General features: G+C 38.6%; 1 protein-coding gene across 1 annotated transcript in view; it reads right to left on the reverse strand.

Moving 5' to 3' along the window:
• The window catches only part of SLC1A1 (solute carrier family 1 member 1), a 44,817-nt gene extending 20,476 nt beyond the window's left edge, over positions 1 to 24,341 (reverse strand). The window contains exons 1-2 of the mRNA XM_039364452.1: positions 23,813 to 24,341; positions 14,256 to 14,396 (exon numbers count right to left, since the gene is read on the reverse strand). Of these exons, the coding sequence (XP_039220386.1) occupies positions 14,256 to 14,396; positions 23,813 to 23,912 (241 nt within the window). The 5' untranslated portion in view covers positions 23,913 to 24,341. The remainder of the gene's footprint in view (positions 1 to 14,255; positions 14,397 to 23,812) is intronic.
• Between the last annotated feature and the right edge of the window lie 488 nt (positions 24,342 to 24,829).

The following is a 24,829-nucleotide window of genomic DNA, read 5'->3' on the forward strand; positions in this document are numbered from 1 at the left end:
AACAAAGAATCAGCGAACACCTAGAGGCAAACAAAGTCATTACTAAAAGCCAACATGAGTTTGTCAAAAACAGATCATGCCAGACAAATCTTATTGCATTCTTTGACCAAGTGACAAAATTAGTGGATCAGAGGAATGCTGTGGATATAATTTACTTGGATTTCACTAAGGCATTTGATAAAGTAGATCACAACCTACTACTTGATAAGATAGAAAAATGAGGGTTAGACAGCATCACCACCAGATGGATTCGTAGCTGGCTGACCGGCCATACTCAGCGAGTGGTCCTCAATAGAACCGCATCTACATGGAGGGTGTGTATTGGGATGCCCCAGGGCTCTGTTCTGGGCCCAGTGCTCTTCAATATCTTCATCAACGATTTGGACGAGGGGATAGATGGGGAACTCATCAAAATTGCAGACGACACCAAGCAGGTAGGAATAGCCAACACTCCAGAAGACAGGCTTAAGATACAGGAGGATCTTGTACAGACTTGAACACTGGGCGCTATCTAACAAAATGAAATTCAATGGTGAAAAAAGTAAGGTTTTACATTTAGGCAAGAAAAACCAAATGTACAGGTATAATATAGGTGGCACCTTGCTCAATAGTAGTAACTGTGAGAGGGACCTCAGAGTCCTAGTGGACAATCACTTAAATATGAGCCAGCAGTGTGCTGCAGCTGCCAAAAAAGCCAACACAGTGCTAGGCTGCATTAACAGAGGGATAGAACCAAGATCACTTGAAGTATTTACACTACTTTACAATGCCTTGGTAAAGCCACACTTGGAATACTGCATCCAGTTTTGGTCACCACGATGTAAAAAAGATGTTGGGACTCTAGAAAGAGTACAGAGAAGAGCAACAAAGATGATTAGGGGACTGGAGGCTAAAACACATAAGGAACGGTTGCTGGAATTAGGTATGTCTAGTTCAGGGGTAGGCAACTCAAAACACTCAAAGAGCCACTTGGACCCATTTCCCACCGAAAACAAAACACTGGGAGCCGCAAAATCCTTTTGATAGCTAAAATGAAGATAACACTGCATATATCCTTTTTTACTTTTATTATAGGTGTATATATATATATATATATATATATATATATATATATATATATATATATATATGTGTGTGTGTGTGTGTGTGTGTGTGTGTGTGTGTGTGTGTGTGTGTATTTGTATGTATGTGTGTGTGTGTGTGTGTATATATATTTTAAAGGTAAAAAAAGGATATATGCAATGTTATCTTCATTTTAAATGTCAAAAGGGTCTCTCTCTCTGTCTCTCTCTCTGTCTCTCTGTTCTCTCCCTCTCTCTCTCTTTCTCTCTCCCTCTCTCTCCCTCTCTCCAATCTTCTGCTCACCTGGCAAGCTGGCTTTAAGCTGTTCTCCAACAAGCTCAGGGATAGGCAACCTCGGCTCTTTTATGACTCATGGATTTCAACTCCCAGAATTCCTGAGTCAGCATAGCTGGGCTAGCTAGCTCTCTCCTGCCCTTCCTGTTTCCTGCTTCCTGCAGAGATGCAGCCAAGGAGGAGCCCCGCCCAGTAAGCTTGTCCGCTCGTCGAACAGGGTGAGGCCACTCTCTTTTTTATACAGAGAGAGAGAGAGAGAAAGAGAGAGAGAGAGAGAGAGAGAGAGAGAGAGAGAGAGAGAGAAGGGAAGTGCAAGTGCCTCTCTCTGTCTCTGTCTCTCTCTGCAAATGGTAGAAGAGGCTGGGAGCTGCAGGGGAAGGCTCAAAGAGCCACATGCGGCTCCGGAGCCGCAGGTTGCCCACCTGTGGTCTAGTTTAATGAAGAGAAGGATGAGGGGGGACATGATAGCAGTGTTCCAATATCTCAGGGGCTGCCACAAAGGAGTCAAGCTATTCTCCAAAGTGCCTGAAGGTAGGACAAGAAGCAATGGATGGAAACTAATCAAGGAGAGAAGCAACCTAGAACTAAGGAGAAACTTTTTGACAGTTAGAACAATTAACCAGTGGAACAACCTGCCTCCAGAAGCGATGAATGTTCCAACACTGGAAGTTTTTAAGAAGACATTGGACAGCCATTTGTCCAAAATGGTATAGGGTTTCTTGCCTGAGCAGGGGGTTGGACTAGATGACCTCCAAGGTTCCTTCCAACTTTATTATTATTATTAATAGGAAGCTGTAGTGGATACTATCTTCTGAGAAATAGGCAGATTTCATCTGTCCCTTGTTTTTCTAACAAATTCTCCTTATTTCAGGTTGTTTGTAACTGAAATTGTGAGAATGGCGCTCAAAGTTTCTTCTATACAATAGGAGCAAGTTAAGTTGAATCTTCAATGTTATACGTTCTACATTACCGGCAAGTGCATTAGTATATTGCTTTACAGCAGGGGTCCCCAAACCCCGGTCCGTGGACTGGCACCGGTCTGCAGCATGCCAACAAGCGGGCCGCACAAACAAGCAAAGCTCCATCCTCGGGATCCTGGCAGTATTCAAAACCACACCCCCTCTGGTTCACGGAAAAACCTTTCTCCATGGCACATGCTCCCTGGTGCCCAAAAGATTGGAGACCTCTGCTTTACAAGGTCAGGCATTAATATTTCAGCATTTTAAAAGCCTCATTTAATTCCAAAAAACCTAAGGTTGAATTTATTAAGGCTGAGTACCAAAAATGAAGAATTAATTGAGCAAACTTCAATTGTGCGTAACGTGAGGTAGTAAGATAATGTTACTTTGAATATTTTTCTTCATGAGAACTTTCTACCCACTTCTCAAATTAGGATTTTAATTTTTCATATTGAACTTTGTTTCTTTGAAATTAAATTTAGCTGTTTTCAGAAATTAAGCACTGAAGAAATCTGAAAGTCATGGTTGCATAGGAATCTACACTCTTCTTTCCTTTCTCAGAGAGTTTAGAGAGAGCAGAACAAGTCACTTAGCTAAGAGAGAATTTGATAAAAATCATTTCTTTCTTGATTCCATTTTAGCTCACACAATAAATCAGCTATTAAACAAAACCAGTAAAGAACTGGTCTGTTTTACTCCCTCTGATACTACAATATTTGATTGTCAAACCATAAAGCTTTTCTCTATAGAAATAGATTTTATATTGCATAGTTGGCCAGTTATCAGGGCAGATATACAGGTTGTGCGATTTGCTTGAAATCAAGGCAAAAGATAAGTCGTTAAATAGTTATGTTACTTTTTTTGTCCATGTGGCTATTACGTAACCAAACCACATATGTGATGCCCATATATAATCTTATTCATAGATGTTTGTCCTCCAAATCTGTAAGAGAGTTCACTGTTGTGCTACTTCAGAATATGTTAATCAGTAAAGAAAAGCCACTGATATGGCACAAATCAGCTGTTAATTGGAATTATCATCCTACTCCACATTAAGGTGTGACCTATATACTCTAACAAATAAGAATATGGATCTGCATCTTTTTTTTGTTTTGCAATCTTAATGTAAGTTGTTAGTTGATGTGTAGTTACATCTAAGATATTACTACATTTTAAACAGAAAAAATACTCCAATCTTTTAACATCTTTATTGTGATTTTAGACCGAAGCAATACATTTTGCTGAAAATATGATTGAGAGGCTGGTTCCTCTTTAACAACTTCTTCTTTTCTTGAATGCACAAAAGGGAGCTACAATAAATCTTGAAAATACTGTAGTGACTTATAAATCATTAATAATAGTCTCTGGAGAATAGAGAACAAGGGAAGAAAGACAACAGACAAATTATGGAGGGGAGATTTTGTTTTCCCCATGTTAAGAACAGGCACTCTATAATCCCTGAATCTTTTCTTTGTGGACCTTGAAGAACTGGTGGCAATTTCTCACTATTTTGAATCAGGAAACATTTAGCACATTGTAGCACAGGGGTAGTCAACCTTAGCTCTTTTATGACTCGTGGACTTCAACTCCCAGAATTCTGGGAGTTGAAGTCCACGAGTCATAAAAGAGCCAAGGTTGACTACCCCTGTTGTAGCATAAGCCTTACAATAGGTCTAACATCATTTTAGAAGCTGAAAAATCCTATCACTCTCTTCAAGAGGAAAAAAACATTTCCATCCAATTTTCATCATTACTGTGCCCTTCAGATTCCCTTCCAAATGTAAGGCAGGTTACCTGAGGAACTGCCTCTTCCCAATTATATCCAACCATCCAGCAGGTCCAGTAGGAGAGGCATTTGGTGGGTCTTGCCTGCAAAACCATTCAATCTAATGGCCCCTAGAAGACGAGCCTTTTGTGCCACCATCTGGAACATTATCCTTCCAAAAGTCAGGCTAGTCAAAACATTTTTGGCCTTCCAGATAAGCACTCAAAATGTGATGTTTTTCAGCCTGTCTGGTGGTGATCCCCTGGTAATAAGGAGGCTGACGTTGGCTATGTTCTATGTAATATTTTCCTACTTGCAAACTTGTTTTATTTGTGTTTATTTTTTTTTCAAATGTTTTTAACTGGTTTTGTAGAACTTCTTAAACTGTGGGTTTTATTGCATGCCATCCAGAGTTTCTTTGCGTAAAATGGGCAACTCAGAGACAGTAGAAGAGAAAGAACTGGAGAAGATAACAGAATACAAAGCCCTGCAAATAAAAATAGAACAACTGTGGCAAAAGAAAACAAAGGTAGTACCGATAGCAATAGGCGTCTTGCTGCAATCTCGAAACAATTGGAACAACACTTGAACACCATCAGCACTGACAAATTCACCACAAGTCAATTGCAAAATACAGCTTTATTTGGAAAAGCTTACATCCTGCAACGATATATTTAACACCATCAAACATCGACATCTGTCTATTCCAGGTTCTTGGGAAGGACTCGATAGCGGGACAAAAATATTAAATCCAGTCTAAACAACTGGTTAACTATGACCAACCAAAATAATATTTATTACATTCTTTTACCCAGGTAGGATTCACAGCAAAAGAAAAGCATAAATATAAAGATATAAAATTCTACCCAATAAAATACAGATCATACACACAAACTACCAATGCTAATGACATTAGGGTAAAATAACTAGATCTCACATTCCTGCTAGTAAATAAAGGGTCATTAAGCTTCATTAAAGTCATAAAATATTCACAGAGGCAAAGGTAAGAAAGAAGATGATGCTAAAGTTCTGAGGCCAGATTCCTGAAAGGCTGGATATCTGGACTGTGGAACCAAAAAGAGAAAGAAGACCCTGGGGATAATCAGGCTGTAGGGAGAGCTAAGGGGAGGTGGAGTGTTGTGATTGGTGGAATGAGACAACTTGCTGCAGCCAATTTGCCATGGCCATCTTGCTGTGGCTAACTTGCCATGGGACAACTCCACACAGGATAACTCAGCATGATAAATGTTATACACCACTGTTTCTTCAACATTATTCCCATTTTTGTGGAAATTTCTACAAAATTTATCATGTTGTATTATCACAGGTGCACTTGTCCTGCAGCATGTTATCTGGTGGTAAGTTGGCCATGGCAAGATGGCTGCAGTGAGGTGGCCGTGGTGAGTTGTCCTAGACCTGTGATTGGAGGCTCTAAATATAAGCATCAGGAGCTTGAACTGTGCTCTGTCCAAATAGGGAATCACTGATGAGCTCTGTAATGTACAAAACAAACTAATGGCATGGAAACTACATAATAGTTTGAACAGCCATGTTCCTGACTATGAAGACAGACAAAAGAATTGGAAACACCTATTGGGAAATTATTCTTGTAATATAAGCATGAAAAAAAAGCATGCACCAGTAACACCATAGTTTCCTTGGTCGCCCTTCAAATACTCAAGTGAAAATGTGCAAAATCCCAATAATGTATTGTAAGGAGAGGAATTTGTAACAATATGGAAGTCATAAAAATAAATATAACGGAGAGTGGAAAAGATGCACAATTTTTGTTTTATCCATACAGTATTTATCTTGTGGTGATAATGAGAGGACTTCTAAAATCAAAAGCTAATAAAACCTTACATCATGGCTGACCATGCACTGTCATCAAGACCCCATAGACGTGAGTATCAGCAGCATAACAATGATATTGAAAACCCTTCTCTTTTTTCTCTTATATTTTAATTGTTGTCAAATTTGCTTTGTTCATCTTTTTTCTTTCCTTTTTTAAAAACATTCACAAAGAACGCTAAATATCAATACAATGAAAGCTTTAATACTAAGTAATAGTTTAAGATAGAAATTTTTATTGTACAACAAATACTTTGATGCAATCTGCAGTATCTTTTTTATTATATTCAATTCTGGATGAAACACCTAAATAATCATGTTCATTAAGAGTGAGTTTAAATTGTAATGAATATTAATAGTATTTCACTTTTTACCTTCACTCTAAACATTACAATGTTAATAAACTTTAATTAATATTGAACCAATTCAATATTGTATTATGTATGTTTTACAATATAATAAAAAGGAAGCATCTGTATAATAAAAAAGGGAAAAAGAAGAAAAAGAACAGAAGGTGGAAGAAACCTAATACCGTAATGCTTTGGCACAAGACTGAATAATAGCTTGAAAGAAAGTCTGTTTAGAGTGAAGGTAAAAAGACTATTCTGTACATGTCCACAGCCTATACATATCTCCTTGTGAACATCTAATCAGGACTCTTTGGTCTTCACAGTTACAGACTTTTGTGGTAGACAAGCCTGGCCTTCAAAATAAATTTACAACAAAGGACAACCCTATCCAGAACATTATGGTGCTATTAGTAAACAAAGCAGCTTAAAAAGCCACAATAGTAGAATTTACAAAAAAGAAAGAGACAGGATGAGAAAAATTTGGCAATACATAGAACTGTAAAGACAGTTCTAAAAATTGAAAATGAGCTATGTGAGCATTCAACATAGTAATCATGTAATACGCCCATACCAGAAGAAAGAAAGAAAGAAAGAAAGAAAGAAAGAAAGAAAGAAAGAAAGAAAGAAAGAAAGAAAGAAAGAAAGAAAGAAAGAAAGACCAAAAGGACAAAAGTAAATCCAGGGAATATGAAATAACTGAAGACAATGCTAAATCAAAGGTTGAAAAAATTAGACCATACTTTTAAAGAACAAAACTCCTGTGCCATTGGTGAGGGATCAATACACATATTATAATCCCCACAAAGGTGTGAAGGACAAATTAGTAAAAAAATTTACAGAGCCACGGAGATAACTCTTCCAGAAATAATTGTGAAATGGGCCCCAGTTGATGATAAATAGAGGCCATCAATAAAAGGGCCAGCTGCTGCCTCAATTTAGTACCAGTCTGAGTGAAAATAAAAATTTCCAACAGCCAACACTGAATGAAAAATCACAACCACCTTTCTCTTTCCTACATGCGAAAGCTTGACAGTCATAGCTATTACCTGAAGCTCATTAGATAGCAAGAGTGACTGACTCATTTTTGCAAACTACATTTCAGTGACTAATGCCAGAGAGATATAAACATTTAGTTATATATCTTATAAGCATGTAAGACTTGAAAACAATCATATTAATTCATCAATTAATTCAATTTTATGACTGCCCACTTGCCAGTCAACTCGAAAGCAAGCTTTTTGAAGATGTCCCCTGGCTGAGCTGAGCTGAGGTAGACCTATTAAGAAAACTGGGGACAAAAAAAGTGAAGTTGAGCTAGTTGGGTCTAGTGGTTGTAGTGTCAGATAGAAACATAAAGACCATGAGTTCTGGGCCCAGTTTAGGCACAGAGCCAGCCAGATGACCTTGGGCCAGTCAATCTCAGCTCTTGGAAGCAAGCAATGACAAACCATTTCTCAAAACAACCTTGCCAAGAAAACTGCAGGAACTTGTTCAGGCAGTTGCCAGAAGTCAACACTGACTCAAAAAGTTTCCTTGTTACTTTCTGGGAGGAGGCTTCATGGCATCCAAAGCAGAACATCCAAATTCAGTCACAGTTTTGTTTCATACAGTATTAACCTTATGAACTCTCAAGCTTCCGCTTTCCACTATGTATTCAAGATGGACAGGGATTAATATTTATATGTATTTATATGTAGGGGTGTAGGTATATACATATGTTGCATATAGCATGCTTATATATGTGTTATGCATGTGTACACTTCTAAGAGCAGGCAACAGAATTTCATTTTTAATGTGTGCCAGTGTGCCCACAGTAAAAAAAATGACAATAAAGATTATCCATCCATCCATCCATCTATCTATCTATCTATCTATCTATCTATCTATCTATCTATCTATCTATCTATCTATCTATCTATCTAAAGTATGTGTGCATGCACACATACCTCTCATAGATTTGAAATACACAAACACAAAAATACATATGTCAGAGAAAAAGAGAGAGAGAGATTTATATGCTACTCCATCCCAGAAATACTCAGGAGCATACTTTCTCTTTTTACAGTATGATGACAATAGTAAAACAATTTCAGAAAAGTGCAAACTAACCATTAGAAAGAAAAAAACAACATAAAAATAAAGACTATGATTAATGAGGAATAATAAAAATACAAACAAAACCAAGGGTGGAGGCTCCAGCATATATCAGATATTCTTGCAGGGTTTTCTTAAAAAGCTGAATTTGTACAGTTCTCCTAAAACTCAGCCGAATGGGGGCTCATCTGATCTTGAGAAACACTGATCACCTAAGAGAAGGGACTCAGAGTAAGTCTGTTTTAGTCAATCTTCTTGGACAGGAGTTAAACGCTTAGCATAGAGGTCTTGTAGCCCCGAGGTGGCGCAGCAGTTAGAGTGCAGTACTGCAGGCCACTTTAGCTGACTGTGTTCAGCAGGTCAGCGGTTCAAATCTCACCGGCTCAAGGTTGACTCAGCCTTCCATCCTTCCGGGGTAGGTAAAATGAGGACCCAGATTGTTGGGGGCAATGTAAATATAAATATACATTGCTTACTGGTGTACACCGCTTAGAGAGTGCTTGCATTTAAAGCGGTATATAAGTCTCATAAATAAATAAATAAATTCACACCACTTCAGCAGAACCGGTAGCTAATTTTTTGTTGCCATGCCCAGAATGGACTTTCGGAAGTGACATCCACACAGAGAACCGGTTGTTCCCATATTTGAATCCCGCCACTGAGTACCCTCCTAGGTGACAGATACTGAGCCCCACAGGTGACAACAACATTAAAGTAACCTGTCCAAAACTTCAAAAGTGTATGGGTTTTAGACATATGCCAGGAATTAGCTTGGTCAGTTTTGAACATTTAACTATCTTACAATGGAGTTTTTATTAGACTCTGATTTTAACACTGTATCAAATAGTGCTGTTTGGAAATTGTTAGTCCTTATGTTAGGATTAAAATTATATAATGCAAATTACAGATATAAAAACAAACAGCAATTTTAAAGGAAATTATATATTAAAGGAAAGGATTTCATAAAGATGAAAAAAACAGTGTCTAAATGTGAGAAACTGAAGATCAAATATTAATGAAACTGAAGAACTCTTTTTCTGTCTTTTGAACAATGAATCTGGCTAGTAAAATATAATTAATTCTTCTAAGACAGTTGCTTCCTCCTTTTTGTAAAAAAATAAAGAAAAAAAATGTTTTTTCACAATTTTCCAAAATATTTACCTTTCAAAAACATCTAAAAATTAAATAATATGCATCATAATGGCTGCATTAGATGACAGGATATACACTTATCTACAAATATCCATACATGCCCATTCCCTTCCCACAATCCTGTTACTAGTATAAGCAGGAAACTTGCAATCTTAGAAAACAATAGAGGAAAACAAAGAAGATGTTTCTCATCATACACCAACATTATCTGTAGACTTTTCATTTGCTGCTTAGGAGACCAGGAATTTTGAGCAGGACCACTGGGGAGATAGACCCTTTCCCGCTGATCTTGTTTAACAAGGCTTGTTTCACAGTTACATGAGCAGAAAAAAAACCCAATAGCAATCTGATCTGGTAGAAAAGCAGTCAGGATTCCTTACGCCATGAGTTGCCCATTGCTACTTTAGACAATGGCCACTTCCACACAACACTGAGTCTATTCTTAACCTCTCCAAACCAGTTTGAAGTTGCCATTGTGATTGTCTTCATCTCTGCCAACACTGGAACGTTGAAAGCCAGGAAAGAACATGTCCTTCCTCCATCTGATTGGCTTGGAATTATATAAAAATCTTCACCCACTGAAGGCTTCCTGGAGTAACAAAAATTCCCTCACCATCCCTTCCACAGAAAAAGGAAAGTACGAATGTCAACTGCCTGACAAGCGATCTCAAAATCAAGGAATCTTCAAGACTTTGAAATGCCATAAAGGATAAAACTTTATTGAGTACACATTTCAGAACTGAAGAAGCAAAACCAGTTCTGGTTTTCCCGCATGAAAATCTGCTTAGTTAACAATAGCTTCCCATAACCCCCACCCACCACGTGTTCACATTGCCCAATCATACTTCTTTGGTTTCTTATGAAAATGGTCCACTTCTCCGTCAGATACCTGTGTTAGCGACCTTGGCTCTCACGGTTCATGGATGACTTCTTAGACTCCTGTTTCCTTCTCACGCTTCCTACCCCTCCCCCCAGTTTTTATGGCAAGTTGAGTAGCGATAGAAGTTAGCAGGCATCTTAGCAATTCAACCTGGACAACTAAATTGTAACATCCTGTTCTCCACACCATTTTTAGTACAGGTTTTTGTGTTTATCTGTGTTATTGTACAATGGCAAAACTCCTTGGCTGCAAATATGTTGTATGTTTACTGAAAGCTATGATGAGGGCTGATACAGATTTGCAAGCCACCAACTTTCTCCAACACTCAATTGTAGAGGCTCGGGGCATATGTAAATGGAGGGAAAGAGAGAAGAAAACAAGTCCAAAATTTTGTCCAGAACAATAAATGGGCATTTAGAATCAGGATAATGTCAACATAATACTAAAAGATGACCCTCCCAACACTCCCCCCCCTCTTAGTTCAGGAAATATGGAACAAGATAGAGTAATAAACAAGTATGAATAGTACTTTGGATGTGCCCAGAAGCAAAAGGAAAGTTCAATGCTGCATTGGTATGTAACCATAAACTAAAGCAAATGTCAAGTTTTCACAGTAGAAAGATCAACATTAAACACTGAAATAAGTTAGTAAGTAAATAAAAAATATTCTAGTATTCAGCAAACTGGAATGGATTGAAATGGATCATTTCATAGCCTCAACTCTTCTATTGCAAGCAAGAAAATTACAGAAGAAATGGAGTATAGCCATCATTATTAACAAAAGGGTATCAAAGTTAGTGCTGTGAAACAATCCCAGAAATGATCAATGATCTCAAAATCTAAGGTAGGCCAACCAATATTCAATGCTCCAAATTCCAGAGGAATCAAAAGTTGAATGTGCGGCTGGATTACAGTGAGTGGTCAATACATCATTTCATCCCAAATGTAATACTAAACATTGTATTCATGTTGATTAATTCATGTAATATTAATGATGGAAGTAAAATGGCATCAGAAAAATGGAAAAAAATTCTTCCCAGTCTGCAGAACAAAGAGGAGACAGACTAATCTTCCAAGAAAACTTAGTCTTCATAGTATATACCGTACCTTACTCCACTAGCTTAAAAGACAAATCTATACATGGATATTACTGGATGCACACTATCAACATTAAACTGACCATATACTCTGCAAACACAGTAGAAAAAGCTCTATTCAGCAATATATTATATGATTATGTGGTAAAGGTAAATTATAGATTTAATAGATTAGATTTGATAAATAAGTGCCTGCAGAACTGTAGGTTGAAGTTCATGATAAACAAACCATTCCTGCTGCCAAAAGATAAATATATTATCAAACATTTCTTCCAGTGCTGCCAATTAGAAGGTGCCAAAGTGGGTCATCATAAATATATTTCTAGAGACTTATATTGACACCATGCCTTTCTCTATTTCCTACCCTGGCAATCTTGTATTAATAGGCAGCTTTCTTCCATAATTCACATTTATTTGAATGACTTAATTTTATTTAATATTTACAAAAAGGTAACACAAATATTTTTTTCAAGTATTCATTGTTAATTAACTTCAAGCCTTAGTACATGTTTCTGTGATTTCCCAACTCTAGAATTACTAGAGTTCATGGCCTGAATCATCTTTGCTATGTAGCTTTTCTGCTTCATTTTTTTCTAATGACAGCTTTATACTATTATGGTTTCCCCCACCCAGATACAGTTCTTGTGGGATTAGTACCAATTACTATCCATTTATCAATTGTGGTGTTAGAGATAACCTTAGAATTCACCTAATCCTTGCCCCTGCTAAGTGAAGGACTCCATCTTTGACAGATGGTCATTCTGTCTCTGAAGATCTCCAGCAAATTATCACTTCATGTGGCAACCTGTTCTGATGCTGACAACTCATATAGACAGACAGTTCCTCCTGCTAGAACCTATTCAGTTTTAAGGAAGTTAGCCAACTGAGTCCCAATAGTATTTGTTGATTATTTTACATCAGGGGTGTCAAACTGCAGGCTCACGGGCCAGTTTCATCATACCGGACCCGCGCCCATCCCATTGCCGGCAATGGCGAAAAAGCTCCAATATGTCGTGCGATGTCACATGATGTCACGAGTTTGACATGCCTGTTTTACATGGTGAACTGCCTAGAGCAGCGGTTCTCAACCTATGGGTTGCGACCCCATTTGGGGTCGAACGACCATTTTACGGGGGTCGCCAAACAACGCGATCTGCCATTTTCCCCCCTCAGGGGGCGCTGCCGCGCATGCGTGCGCCGCCGCGCATGCGTGCCGTGCATGGGGCGCCACCGCGCATGCGCGGCACGTCCGTCTCACCGGGGGTCGTTGTATAAAAAGGTTGAGAACCGCTGGCCTAGAGCCCCAATAGAGTCTAGCAGTTTCTAAATCTTATAATAACAACAACAATTCTCCTTCTATCTGCTAGGATAATAGAGAATGAGTCCACTCCCTCATCTATGTGATTAGCAATATATTGCAAGCCTTATAATTTTGGCTTGCAATATGCTGCTCCTAATTTGCTTTCAATCACAAGGTTTATACATTGTCTTTTTTCTTTCTCTTACATCTGTGTTTTCATAAATTGCAATTTATTACATAGAATTTATTATTGTCCTTGTTAAATATCAACAAAGTTGTAGGAGATACTCAGAATCCAGCAGGTTTATTTCAAGTCTAATAGTTCCTTGCTTTATGGTAAGAAGCCATGTTACAATTTATTATACTGCACCCCCATTCCACTACAGAAAGTGTTTTACTTGAAATTAATCCATTTAAAGTAAAAACGTACAATCTGTTAGTCATGTGAGACCAATAAAGACCCACCAAATTTGTATACTTTATTTTCTTCATTTACCAATCAATTTTTTTTCTTGTCTGGAAAGGAGGAAGTTAAACTGTGAATATAAGCCTTAATTGTTTAAACTTATTCTAACCTTAAAGTCCCTGGTTATTTTAGCAGAAATAGGATTATTCAGTGTGTGGGTGTATTTTTACCACTGAGTGAGTATTTGGGGAAGAGAACCCAGATGTCATTCTACATTGAGTATTTATTTTCAATTGTTGATAGTCAAACTCCATTTTACTGGAAATATTAACAAAGAGAGAAATACAGGTAGTCCTCGACTTAACGATCATAATTGAGCCCAAAATTTATGTTGTTAAGTGAGACATTTGTTAAGTGAGTTTTGCTCCATTTTACTACCTTTTTGTCACAGTTGTTAAGTGAATCACTGCAGTTGTTAAATTAATGAACACCAGGATCATGTGATCATAAATATGAATCTGTTGCCAAGCATCTGAATTTTAATCAGATGTCCATCGGGAATGATTGTAAGTGTGAAAAACGATCATAAGTCACTTATTTTAGTGCCATTGTAGCTTTGAATGGTCACTAAATGAACTGTTGTAAGTTGAGGACTACTTGTAACAGTTCCTCAAGCATCCCATTCTTGTAAAATGTGCTGTTTCTTTAGAAGCTTGTTTTAAAAATATCAAAACAACAATCGTGCTATGACTCAATTAGCAACATATTTTTAAAAGGCAGAGATATGCTTTTTAGACCTGCTGGATATTTAAACTAAGATTTTGTTTGGATTATTTAGAAATCATTTCCTTGCTTTTGAAAGAGTTTGATTTTTCTAATATTTTTCAATAACACAACTCATCCTCACAAAGTTGATTCACTGGGAAACTTTTACTAAAGTAGACACAGTACCAGACTGGAACAAGTCTAAATATGTACTATTTTTAACTAAATAGTTTTTAACCTCTGTTAAGAAAAAGACAAATGCAAACACCATTTTTCTTACCTGTTATCATGCTTGATATAATTAATGGCAATATGATGAGTTTGAGCATTCTCATCAGAACTTCTCCAGGAAATGCAAAGTAAAATTTGTCCAGGTTGGAGAGCTTTCCATATTCCCGAACAGCAAGTCCTAGTCCTATTCCTAAAATGTGAAATAAATTACAGAATAAGACATATTAATAAAAAGAGAGAAAAAAAATGAAGGATTGATTGTTAAAGACTGTGACTTTGCTCCCTTCTTTTCCCACCTCAGTCTCAAACAGTCATATTTGCTGCCCAGATCATAACTTCATATATGAAGAGCAATTTTTAATTAAGGTATATGGCCTTACCATTATGCTTTATCACCTCCCTAGGCGTTATGTCTGGGGAAATGAATTATACAAATATTCGGTTTACTGAGCAGTAAGATTACCTTGATCATTTGTATTGAGGTTATTACTGCCACCCATTTGGATCCTTATGTGTGTGGTAGAGATCAGAGGGTTTTGCTCAAAGCCATTAGAGAATTTAGTCATCAATATTAATAGCCTGGGGCAGATGGAAGTAATGTTTGCCAAACAACAGAGCTTGAGAGTTAAGGATACCTTTAAATTACTGCTTTATCTCATAGTTTTCAGATTTTAAACTTAAGCTCTCCATTCCAATTGGTGTGTAAATAATGTATGCATATGGTTGTATGCATATATACAGACATAGATTTAACTTAAAACATTTTGTTATTTTGGCTGGCTATTTTTAAAGAATATAGATTTAACATTAGCATGTTTGATTGAACCATATTTTAACAGCAAAATAAAAGCTGTACTTATTTGTAGGTGTCTCTTGCTGAAAATACATTGGCAGAAAGTATGGGGCAAGGTGTTAAGACTGGGTTCCTCGTCACTGGGTTCATTATAAATGGAACCCAAGATTACTAAAATAGCTGGAGTCAGACAATATGCTAAGCCAGAAGGTATGTTTTTTTTAGTGTGGTTTCATCTGAAATCTCTGAAATTTACAGCATCATACTTATGTAATTAGAGGATTGATTAATGTACCTTTTGTGAAATTACATATAATCCCCTATTTGGATTTGTGGGATTCTTTTTTCTTTTTAACTCAGCCATTAAGTAATAACACACTTCGTCTGTGAGTTGATCCAGCTAATTAAATTTAGTCATAGATAATACTTGTACTGCTAACTTATTTTTGGTTTTAAAGGTACAGGACAGATGTGTAAGACAGATATAGTTTCAATTGTGTAACACTTTTTCTGGGAATTTTCTTGACTGATTTCCATAGGATTTTCCTAAGTATATACATTTGCCTAAAGTCAGATTAATTCAGGCATAATGAATTAAAATGTTGCTATTCTGATTTTTCATACTATTATCTTTAACAGATAGCTGTAACTCAATAAATGTAACTCTGTTTTAACAGTAAACTAAATGTTTATTCAGTACCAACTATCTCTATAAGGTGGAAACTGCAATAGCTCAAGATGAATTCTAAAATATATTTTAGAAAACCCATTATGGACATAAAGGCCTCACAAATTTCATCTCTACAGCTTGATTTTTATTATACCATAACTTTGTTCTATTGACACATATTTTCCTTAACTGCTTCAATCGTTTAAAGAGCTATAAATGTCAACTACTTTGTTAATATTTGCATGGACCTAGATGACATGACTTGACCCTCTCTTAAATAGGAACATAAGAATAGGAGTTTTGTGTTTATAAATGCTTATCTTTTATTAAATACTTCTTTATCTAACTGACTTTGTACTTCATGAAAGAAATCTATACTTTTAATTCAGATTCTGAAAAAAATGGTAAACCATGGTATTTAAGATATGTACTTCTTTATGATAACGTAAACCAAATCAAAGTTTCATCATGTACAGTATATTACTCTGTTGATCATAACACTAGATCACAAAACTGATCTAATTAACCCCGCCTCCTTCTTCCAAGTGGAATGCAATAAGGATATGAATATAAGTCTCCCCACTATGTGATATTTTTCACCTTTTCCCTTTCTACTTTCTAGCAACTTTCCTCTTTGCTAGAGAATTACCTGATAACAGGAAAGAATTCTCATCAATTATTTGTTAAGCCTTTGAAAGGATGAGAATTAAAGCAAGCTAAGATGAAAGAAACAGAAACTTTGACAATGCATGTATGACGTGGAAATATATTCAGAAATTGTATCAAATGATTTAACCTTTGTTTAAGTTTAGATTGCTCATTAGATTTCTAGAAGAAACACAAGGAATTTACTCTTCAGTATAAACTGAACAGCTATACTTTTGACATTAGCATTAGCTACCTGAGGAGCCACAGGAACCTCATTTAATGTAACAACAAGGAGTAATACAGTAGAGACACTGAAGAAAATAATTGACATCCTGGTAAACAGCTATAGAATGTCTCAGATGAGTTTTGAATTACTCACATTCAATCCCACCCCATTTTCTGTATTTCCTTACAATTTCTTTATCCCAATTTCTTTATGCTTTGATTTTCAAAGTTACAATTGTCAAATCTTCTACAACAAGGTGGATGAAGCATTGGGGAAGCCAGATTCACTTTACAACTGTGTTACTAACTTAATAACTGCAGTGATTCACTTAACACTTAGCAAGAAAGGTTGTTAAATGGTGTAAAACTCACTTAACAAATACCTCGCTTAGCAAAAAAAAAAAATTGGGCTCAGTTGTAGTCGTAAGTCGAGGACTACCTGTATAGGAGTATAAGATTATATGCCGAAGAAACACCTTTCTACTTTTTAGTAAATTCCTTCTGAATATATTATTTTATATTTGATAGTGTAGTTTGTTCTTTAGGAACTCTGTGAATGTTTATATAGTTATATATCTAAAGAATGTATTTTCTACTCTGCAGTAAAATATTTCTGTTTACTGTTCTCTTCCTTCTGCATGATTAGGCAAATGCCCCTCAAAACATTGTAGTTCAGTTCTGTTAGGGGTACTGTATATAAATCTTTGGAGAAGTGCATTCAGCACACTATAGGCAACTTCAATATTACAATTTGGAGTCAATGAGGATTCTTTTATTTCCAGGAAGAATTTAACAAAATCTGACTGGAGCTCGATACACAACCATTCGTTTAACAACTGTTCAAAGTTACAATAGCACTGAAAAAAGTCACTTATGACTGGTTCTTGAAGTTATGACCATTAAAGCATCGCCATGGTCACAGGATCAAAATGTGGGTGTTCAGAACTGGCAAATATTTGCTGCCTCTTAGAGTCATGTGATCACTAGTTGCATTTGGGATAGTCAATGGAGGCAACTGGATTCGTTTAATGTCCACATGATTCACTTAAAAACTCCAGTGATTTGCTTAACAGTCACAGCAGAAAAGGTTATAAAATTGGGTATGGTATCTACCATTACACTATACTTTGCAATGAAGTATTGCAAAAATCAAATGTATTCATAGATATATTAGCAAATCCTTTTGAACATCGTGAGACTGGTAACGACATGAGGTTAAACATCAGTGCACACTTAATATGCACACTCTGCATCTGGAAAATAAAATGTTCAACTAACTCTCCTTAAGCTGCTATTCACTAGCATTAAGGAAATAAAGAATAAACAATATTTTGAGTTTTAGTCTCAAAGAAGCATGGCGAAGTTGAAATTTGACAGATTTGCAGATTTCAAAATCAATTGAAAATTACAAAAAGTTACATTCCCATTTAAATAAATGGGGCTTTGCTTGTATGTTACCTTAAAAATCATTTTTGCAGGCCAAAGCATTTTGCTCGAGAAGAAAAATGGGATCAACTGCTGATTGTAATAAAAGTCATTACACATCCACTCAAATAAAAACATTTCTGTTTGAGAGAATTAACTAACATATAATGAAACTATGATACATGGGACCTTGATGAAATAGACTTTGCACATATCCAGACTCTTATCTATTGCAATTTGTGTCATTTCCCTAATGATGTAAATTGTCACAATTATGTAATTTGTATGATTTTTCATAATGATATAATCAACCAGTTGTTGCTGTAATGTCATACTTGCTGATTTACTGGACATTTGTTAATAATGGAAAATCATCCCTGCAACTGATTCATTAAAGCAACGCTTCAGTATATGAATATAATGCTTAGTTATTTTGGTGATATTGGCTATGGATGAAAAAAAATACATGTAAGGGAATAATTCTGCCAAAAGGAAACTGAAAAACAGATAAAGTACATTTTGTGTGTCTGTGTGTGTGTGTAAAATAGTTGAAAGCAATGAATTCAAAAAGAGTAAGGAAAAGGTGCATTAAAATGCAGAGTGAAACAAAAGTTTTAGACATGAATGAATATAAAACAAAAAATCTCCAAAAGAATGAAGGAATTAAAACTAAATGTGATGAAATGATATAGGACAGGGATAGGCAACTCAAAACACTCAAAGAGCCACTTGGACCCATTTCCCACCGAAAACAAAACACTGGGAGCCGCAAAACCCTTTTGATAGCTAAAATGAAGATAACGGTGCATATATCCTTTTTTACTTTTATTATAGGTGTATATAAATATGTGTGTGTGTGTGTGTGTGTGTATTTGTATGTATGTGTGTGTGTGTGTATATATATTTTAAAGGTAAAAAAGGATATATGCAATGTTATCTTCATTTTAAATGTCAAAAGGGTCTCTCTCTCTGTCTCTCTTTGTCTCTCTGTTCTCTCCCTCTCTCTCTTTCTCTCTCCCTCTCTCTCCCTCTCTCCAATCTTCTGCTCACCTGGCAAGCTGGCTTTAAGCTGTTCTCCAACAAGCTCAGGGATAGGCAACCTCGGCTCTTTTATGACTCATGGATTTCAACTCAACTCAGAATTCCTGAGTCAGCATAGCTGAGCTAGCTAGCTCTCTCCTGCCCTTCCTGTTTCCTGCAGAGACGCAGCCAAGGCAGGAGCCCCGCCCAGTAAGCTTGTCCGCTCGTCGAACAGGGTGAGGCCACTCTCTTTTTTATGCAGAGAGAGGGAGAGAAAGAGAGAAAGAGAGAGAGAGAGAGAAGGGAAGCGCAAGTGCCTCTCTCTGTCTCTGTCTCTCTCTGCAAATGGTAGAGGAGGCTGGGAGCTGCAGGGGAAGGCGCAAAGAGCCACATGCGGCTCCGGAGCCGCAGGTTGCCGACCTGTGATATAGGATAATGAAATGAAAGAATGCTAATGTTCTAGGTAAGGGAATAAGAACAATATATCCAAGAACAAAACTGATGAAATGGAAGTTATAAATGCCACGAGAATTTTTTAAAAATGGTAAGGCTGCAGGTGTAGCCTATATACAGTAGATGGCAAAAATGAATATTACTTAGAAAAAGACTGTATAACATTTAAGATACATGTGAACTCTGAATCTGTGCCCAATAACTGATAGTTAGAATAATTGTTCCACTACAAAAAGGGAAAGGTAGCAAGAGTGACTGCAAGAACCAAGAGGGAATAATATTTGGTGGCAGTATTCTGACTATAAACAAAATTAGGGAAGTGTGATTTGCTGTTTAGCATCTTAGTAAAAAAAATTGATAAAGCATTTGATAAGGTGAATGAGCTTGTATTAAGGAATATTATTCATGACTATGAAGTTGAATGTTGATGGCTGATGATGAAAGCAACGTATGATGGAAATAAAACATGAATGATAATAAATTCCATGATAAGGAAATGCAAAGATTCTTAGCTAAGAAACTAATGATTTATAGGGAATGTTAAACAAATAATATGTAGTGAGCAATGTGGATTTGAAATTAACATTAAAGATAAAGGTAGCTGCATAAGAAAGGGGAAATGAAAAACAAGAGCAAATTTATTAATTTGTGTAAAATATTTAGTACAATTGGGAAAAGAGACAAATTTTAAGCTATACAAATACCAGTTTGTTGTGAGGAATAAATGTTTCATAATGGAAGTAAAAAGGGGTGTGAATAAAATTGTCCTTCTACACACTTTGCTATATAGAACTGGGAATTGAGTATCTCAGGAAAAATGTGAAAATAAATTGAATACAATGAGAAGGGTTAAGTAAGAAGTGTGTGTAGTAAAAGAAGCAGAATGAATAATGAATTAATGGGAATTGAATATAAACATAAGTGACCAGTGTGAAAAATGTACACTCAGGGGATTTCCTCCCTACAGAGGGAACAAATGAGGACCAACATGTAAAACAAATATATAAAGGAAGACCAAAAAGCTATGGTTGGATGGGGTTAATAAGATACTCTGAAAGAGAGAAGCATGGCATTTAAAGAACAAAAGGCAATGTATGAAGTAGTATATGAAACAAAGTTGGTTTGTAAAGGTAGAAAAGTATGGTGCAGTATAATGAATGGTGTCAGTATAAGGCAGATTTGGTATGTTTCATTTCTTTCTCCATGACATCATTATTTCGGCTTATTATTTCTTACTTTTTCTGCACTTTTCATAATATTGCATATCACGTAAGGAGTAATATGATGGGTAAGTATGTAATTAATGCCCCAATCCCAAGTTTGTTTGTTTGTTTGTTTATAAATAAATAAATACATAAATAAATAAAAATGTAGGGAACAATGGTCAAGGGTGATTTATATGTTTGGAAAAATTTAAATTGAAATGAGTTGTATCGTATATTTGAAAACAAGCATCTATTTCTAGTAGTCAATCACGCTGGAAAACCAGTTTGTGCTATATATGGCTTGGATAACATAGAAAGTGATGACACTATTTTCAAGAATGGAAAGTAGATGAAAGTTTTGGTCATCTATATCCTAAAGCAGGAGTGTCAAACTCAATTTCATTGAGGGCCGCATCAGCATTGCGGTTGACATTGGGGGGGCCAGGGGGGTGTAGCCAGGGTGGGTGTGGCCTACTGGGTGGGTGTGAATGGAATGGGTGTGGCCTACTGGGTGAGCATGACCAGCTCTACATCATTTGCTTCAAGGGTGCCTGTGGGGGCCTGGGCAGGAGTGGGACAGATCTGAGGGTCTCTGGCAGAAGGGGGTGGGACCAGGGCAAGTGCCAAGGCATGGTCCACTGGAGGAGCCTCACTGTTCCTCTCAGGCCATGCGGCGGGGGGGGCTTGATGGTGGTGTGGGCTGCCGGGAGCCCTGGGCAGCAGAGGTCAAATGCCCATCCTGGCCCTCGAGCACCCGCGGCACCAAGCCCAGCCCCACTTCCCCAAGGGGGCGCCCAGCTGCACTTACCTCCTCCTCAAGGCTGCTGCTGCTGTGCTTGCTCTCCTTACCCAGGTTGTTCATGATGGGTACGAGGGTGAAGTGAGAGGGAGACCCATTCCCTCTCCATGGGAGGAGACCCACTTTGTATCCAAAGCTTCCTTAGCAATAGGATGGGAGACCCCCCAGGATAGGCCAGTAGCAGGGGGCATGGGGATGGTGAAAGGGCAGCAGGACAGGACTTCCCTCAGACCCTCTCCTTCTTTCCTTCTTTCCTTCCTAAGTACAGTGTAGTGGGAAAATATTTGAGATGAGGGAGAAAAACAGGCAAGAAATGCAGCTGGGGAGGTGTCACCCTTTGTGAGGAATGAAGAAATGTACCATGGACCCAGGAGGTGGGGCCAACGCAGCAGGGGCTGGTTCCTCGCTGTTTCCAGACAGCCTTGTGGAGCTAAGGCTGAATGCGTTTCAGCATAGATGGCCACCACAAAATTGTACATTGGCTCTCGGCCAGCCTGGGCCAGGGCCAAGGCAGTGGGGGCCATTCCCTCACTGTTTCCAGGATGGCTTCACGGGCCACATGAAATCACTTTGCGGGCCGCATCCGGCCCCCGGGCCTTGTGTTTGACATGTCTGTCCTAAAGCATACCAACCATGATTTCTTGAAAGCTTTTCAACTCTTTTACCATCAGCAGCCATACATTTCCATGTAATAAACAAATACAATGTTGTGTGTTGTAAACTAATTCAATACTGTATACTGAATCTCTGCATGTGTGTGAGTGTCTAATCACAGTGGAATACATAGGCTGTCTCTGAGTTTCTGTATTCCTCCTGAGTGGCATTAGTGAATGTTTCTGAGTATGCACACAATGCAGATTGCAAATTCTGTGCTCTGGGCCACATGACCGCAGGGGAGGAGGGAGCCTTATAATGAAGGGGGTGAAAAATATTCCACCTTGCTGCTTTACTACATCTCCCATAAGGATACATTGGGGAATTTTTTTTCCTTCAAACCCCCAACCTAAAGAGGCCCATTTTCAAACTTGCTTTCTTTTATTGACTTCATCTTCCATAATAAACTAGGCAAATTTGGCATGCTGACAGGGGAAGATTTGAAGTCTATACATCCAAAAGTTGCCAAGATTGAAAAATACTGCACCACACTAAATACTGTCTCATTCCATTACACCTTCAGACAATTATCTTGCTGATGGTTAGAGAGACCATGCTGCTTTATCTATTTTCTTCCCACCTTTGGTTTGGTTTGTAAAAGCTAAAGATATTCTCAAGTCAAGTTCCCAGTGCCTAAATAAGGACATTTATTATTTTCTTGACAATATGGAAGTGGTTCATTACTGCCTACTTCTGTGGTGTTTTTCCAACAGCTTATTGCCTTGGAATTTCTTGATTGCCCTCCTTTCAAATAGTAACTATTATATCCACCCTGGCTATCTGAGACAACCAACTTCACTTTGTTGCTGCTGCTTAGGTTCCTACAGTCCTACTTGGGTATAAGTGCTACTAAACACAAAACAACCTGTTTCTAAATAAACACAGTTAATCTCTCACTGTTGACAACCCAGTTTCACTTTAAATTAGACAAGGGATTTCTAAAACATCGGAAGGGATCCGAAACCTTCATAATTTTGTCATTAACATGACTTACAGTTGAAAGACTGGGGGAAGGCAGAAACATTTTAATGAAAAGAAAAGGAATGTTCCTTTAAATAAACATTATTAATTAACAGCAATGGGACTAGTCCTGTGAAAAGGTTTACATTTGTAAATTGAATCACACCTGACACCAAGGTGGACATGGAGCTGTTGAACAATATGGGACATATTTCTAAACAGATAGCTTTAGAATCATCTAAGCAGACTAGAAAGATTTTGCCATTTAAGTGCTGTGATTTCTTAATTTTAACAACTTTTACAGAGGGCGGTGCTGAACTAGCTCTTCAGTGCTGGTAGTATTTCACCAAAGCAGCAATTTGGATATCAAACGAAGAATCTAGTTTTGTCCACAATTGCAACAGGACTGATGAACTTTCCTTAATGTACATCCTGCATACGATTGTGATATCACCGGGGCACCTCTTCCTCAGCCAGCCTAACCTTCCCAGCCTGCTAATTGATCTTCCTCTGCTCCCAAGAGCCTAGCCCTTCTTCAGCAGGAGTGCCAGAGGGAAACGTCCAGCCTGCAGATTCTTTCAAGGAATCTTCCCAGTTTTCGCGCGATTTCCACACAGAACTACATTGCTTGCAGATCTCCATAGTCTTCTCCCACGAGCGTGGGGCACGGGCGAGAGGAGATCAGCGCCTGAGCCGCCTGTCTCCTTCGCCGCCCGCCTGCCCTTCCCTCCCAAAGGGTCTCCCCGCGACTCACCCAGAACCACGGCTAGAATGGTGCTGAGAAGCAGCCAGTTGTTCTTCAGGAACCGCTTGCAGTCGCATCCCTCCTTCTTGCCCGGCGGCTCCTTCCCCATGGTGCCTCCGCTTGGCCGCTGTCGCCGAAGAGAGGCTGCCGCGGGAAGCTGGCGGGACACAGGCGGCCCGGAGCGATCCGGGGGCGCGGCGTCGGAGGGCAGGTGGAGGAGCGGAGGGGCCGAGGTGTCAACGGCGACAAGGCTGTGGCTCGCGCTCTCCGGGTTGCCGTCGCGTTCCAGCGCGGAGATGTCTGGGCGCGTGTCTGAGGACGCGCGTGGGGCCGTTAAGTTTTCCGCCGTGCTCGCGGCAGCCGGGCGCGTTCGCAGCTCTGCGGGTCTCGTCTGCTTCTGCTGGTGCCGCCGCCACCGCTGCTGTCTGGGGCTGCTCGACGCAGAGGCGGAGAAGCGGCTCTGGTGCGCGCGCGCTCTCTCTCTCGCCTCGGCCGCGCTCTGCCGCCTTCGGGCTGAGGCGCCCGCCCTGCCCTGCGCTTCATTTGCGCCATCCTGTTTGCAGAGAGTCGGAGGGGGGCGGCACCCGACCCGCTTCGCTTCCGCGTGCTTGCGATGGCTGGAAGTGCACAAAGAGGAAGCAATTCGAGGCGTGGGGCAGTAGGTAAACTGGTGTGTGAAGAAAAGCAGCCGAAGAAGAAATTGAGCTGGCCTTTTTCCTTCGCCCCGCTCCCCATGCTATTAAGACAGAGTCATCCTCGCTTCTTTCCCAGTTGGGAAAGGCTGTGATTATCTTGGCCGTCTTTGTCAGAGCTTACTGCTTGGATGGGAGACCAACAGGAAATCTTAGGGCTGTGGGGGCCTTGTTGCTCTTGTGAGCTTGGTTGTTTTCTTGCAGACGCTTCATTACCCAACTAGATAATATTATCAGTGTGCCACAATGAAATGCAATGTCTACAAGCAAACAACAAAGCTCACAGAGCACCAAGTACCTCACAATTCAATCCCCAGCGATAAATATTCTTTTC

Source organism: Crotalus tigris, unplaced genomic scaffold (assembly GCF_016545835.1).
Source record: "Crotalus tigris isolate CLP2741 ecotype Arizona unplaced genomic scaffold, ASM1654583v1 scf7180000019762.1414395, whole genome shotgun sequence".
NCBI lineage: Eukaryota > Metazoa > Chordata > Lepidosauria > Squamata > Viperidae > Crotalus > Crotalus tigris.